The 3,649-nt window shown below is 41.1% G+C and overlaps 1 protein-coding gene across 1 annotated transcript; it reads left to right on the plus strand.

Moving 5' to 3' along the window:
- Positions 1-546: 546 nt before the first annotated feature.
- On the plus strand, positions 547-3,420 carry LOC126387287 (histone H1.10-like). The gene has a single exon (XM_050039820.1). It carries the CDS (start codon positions 600-602, stop codon positions 1,287-1,289), a length of 690 nt encoding a protein of 229 aa, XP_049895777.1. The 5' UTR covers positions 547-599; the 3' UTR covers positions 1,290-3,420.
- Positions 3,421-3,649: the final 229 nt, after the last annotated feature.

Genomic DNA, 3,649 nt, shown 5'->3' on the forward strand with positions numbered 1-3,649 from the left:
TAAATCTATAATGTGATGATCGATGCACGCGGCTCTACCTGTGACAGGTAACCGCCCAGATTCACCGGCAGCACCCGTGTGTTTACCACCACCGAAAAACTGCCTTATTAAAACTAAAGTAATCAGATTACTGCGGCGGTGTCAGTGTGGTTACATCCCCACGTGTCTCTGCTGACCGGAACACCGCTGTTACTCTGAATAAAAACACTTTGAGACGTTTTTAGAGACGAAATGTGAAGAAAACTCGCTGCTCGGTGCTCAAAGTGACTGCGTGTCAGAGAGGTTTGAAGCCTCCTGGAGTTCAACAAACGAGTCCCGGTGTCCAAACATGAGCTCGGTGTGAAGGGAGGGACGTGTTCTCTCTGATACGGTAACACCGGGGCTTTCAAACGGTTCTCTTGGATGAATTTTATCCGCAAACTGCGGAAGAGAAAACACAAAGTGGCGCCGCTTTGCAGCAGGGCGGCGGGGCGGCGGGGAGGGTTGACTCTCCACGGTTCTCATGTGCTTCATAAAGGCCGCCTCAGTCTCAGAGGCTCCTCAGTCACTCACACACAGTTAGACGGTTAGAAGTTTTCAGCGGACACGCAGAGTCAAAGATGTCGGAAGAAGCACCAGCGGCTCCACCGGCCAAATCCACGCCGAAAAGGAAGCGGGTCCCACGCTCCAGGCCGCCCGGACCTTCACTGGCGAAGGTCATCATCACCGTGCTGACTGAGAGCAATGACCGCAAAGGGATGACGGTACCTGCGATCAAGAAGGCCCTGGCTGCCAAGAACATCGACGTGGAGAAGGCCAACAGACGCATCAACATGACACTGTGCAGGCTGACTAGTAAAGGGATCCTGAAGCAGCTGAAGGGGACCGGAGCCTCCGGGTCCTTCAAGATCGCTAAGGAGCCCAAGGCCGTCAAGCCGAAGAAGGCAGCTGCTGCGAAACCCAAAGGAGAGAAGAAAAAGAGGGAGAGATCAGTTTCCGAGGCCCGTAAGGGGTCACCGACGAAGAGAAAAGCCAAGACACAGCAGGTGAAAGGTGGTGCCAGGAAGACCAGCAAGAAAAAGGATGGTGCCAAGAAGGAGAAGACAGCTGTTGTGAAGAAACCTGCAAAGAAACCTGCAAAGAAAACTACTGCCAAGAAACCTGCAGCAAAGAAACCTGCTGCCAAGAAGGCCGGAGCAAAGAAGGCCGGAGCAAAGAAGGCTGCAGGAGGAAAGAGGGCTGCAGGAGGAAAGAGGGCTGCAGGAGGAAGGAAATCTGCAGGAGGAAGGAAATCTGCAGGAAAGAAGTAAAGTGGATCTTTAACCCGCACTCAGTGCAACAAAAGGCTCTTTTAAGAGCCACCACATGTTCTACAGAACTTTGTTCCTCTGTGGCATCATGATATCCACAAGTCTCACTCAGAGAGACCATAAATGCTTTTAAATTAATAATGTCAGAATGTTGTGAGACACTTTATAAACACATATATTCATATTATTATACTGTATAATATAATGTCTCCTCCTGCTGCTGTATCAAAGTCCATCCTCCTGTACTGTTCCACCTGCGTCTTCAACATGTTAGCTGTTAAAAACAAGGCCAAACTCACAGCTTCCAGAATAATTGGTCTCCCCACACCAAACCTCACAGATTTAACCAACAGGGCCATAACACATACTGCATCATCACACATCCACTGAACACCCACCTCACACCTGGCTGATCCCTGCTGTCATGGCCGCCCTCAACAAAAGGCCTCGCTGAACAGACCAGAGTGTGGACTCTGTTTTGTTTGTCTGTTTCCAAATGAGTGTCTTGTTCTGTTCTGCGGCAGACATTGGGAAATGGAGATGGTGCTTTGGAAAAGAATTTCCTCAACGGGACAATAAAGTCCTGAGGTACTTTTCAATATTTGCTACATTACATTTAAACTCACTGCGTTTTGGAGAGAAATTAAGTAAATATACCATTATCCTCTAACAGAGGAGAGAAATAATCAACTCCACAGAATTTTGTAGAATCCAGATCCTCTTTAGAAATATGCTGTGCATGACTTTTTCAATCAACGTCTTACATAAAGATATATACATATAAAGACCTTCCTTAAGTAAACGGATGACATGATGAAGTTCACAGAAAATTACATTTCTGGCTGTAAAACAAACATCTGTGCAGATAGATAAATAGACCAAAGATTAAAGTTAAAATTCAAAAATATTTTTAGCAAAATTTTAAATGACACGTAGAATAAAGTGATTATGATTAAATATCAGTATTTTAAGTTTTAATTTATTGGTGTGTTTTATTTTTTTGGACAGAAGCATCTGTTTAAATTCAGCAACAACATCTGTTTGTCCAGTGCCTGTGATTAATGGTGTCATTTGGGGGATTTTTTATTTATTTATTCCTTCCAAACCTGCATGTTTTCTTTAAAAATCGATGGTAAGATAAATATAAAATACAACTGTTTAAATGTGTATGTCCCTCCCCTGAGCAAAACTATAAAAACATGAGTTCCTCCCAAGCACTTAATTAATAATTAATAATAATTACTAATTTGCCCTCCCTTCCCCGCACTGTACCAACGCTGCCCCTCACAAGTAACGAACAGTCCCTCATTGTCGGTTGTCTCGGATGTTGTGTTTTTCTTTGTCAGTAAAATAAGATGCCTGACACCACAGAGTATCGTCTGACTGATCTATGGGACTGATCAGATATTTTAATCATAAGCAGTGATGCATTCACACTTCCTGTGTAGACAGGAAGTTAGAGTCACTATAGTGTAGTGCTGCTGAAACACAGAAGGTCAAAACTACAAACACGTCTCTCCACAGACTGTAAAAGTGCAGAAGCTCTGTATGAACAGGTTTGACTTTAACTGTCAGCTGCAGGTTGAGATACCATCCAACAACAATGTACAACGTCTCAAAAATCTTAGAGCAGATTATCACCTCAAAAGACGCTGGAAAATAAAAATAAATAAAATTAGGATGACTTGTCTTGCCTGCAGCACTTTGACTCTTTTTCTTCATATTACTTTGTTGATTATTTCTACAGGCGTCACAAATTATATAAGACATACAGGCTGTTACTTATACTCACTATTAGTACTGAAATATATTTAAATGATGATTAATTAAAACTGTGTAAATCAGTGAGAGCTTTTTGATTTTTTTAAAGACACAAACAGCAACCATATTATTGTGACTGTTTCATCAAATTTATTTGATTAAATTATTTCTCTCTCTCTGACTCATCTTCATCTGCTACTAAAATAAAATTCAGCTCCATGTAAAGTCCTCAGAAATATCTGTTTATATGATTAGAAAATAATCTGACACATGGAAGTTTTTATTATTTAAAATGTATGATTTTTTAAAAAAAACAATATGTTTGTTTTATGTTTTACAATTTTTTGTATTGTCTGTGTATATCGATATATCTATATATATATCATGTTGTGTGTGTGTTAAATCTAGAGGATGAAGAATAATTGTAATGATTTCCTTATTGTTTGTAATTTCATCCTGTAAATAATAATAATAATAATAATAATAAACACTTAACTGCAGCATTTTGACATTTTCTCCTCATAGTACTTTGTTCCCATCTGTTACATGTACTTTTTATAGGCCCGTTTCCACCACAGGAACTTTGGGGTAATTTTACG

The sequence above is a fragment of the Epinephelus moara genome, unplaced genomic scaffold, assembly GCF_006386435.1.
Source record: "Epinephelus moara isolate mb unplaced genomic scaffold, YSFRI_EMoa_1.0 scaffold3361, whole genome shotgun sequence".
Lineage (NCBI taxonomy): Eukaryota > Metazoa > Chordata > Actinopteri > Perciformes > Serranidae > Epinephelus > Epinephelus moara.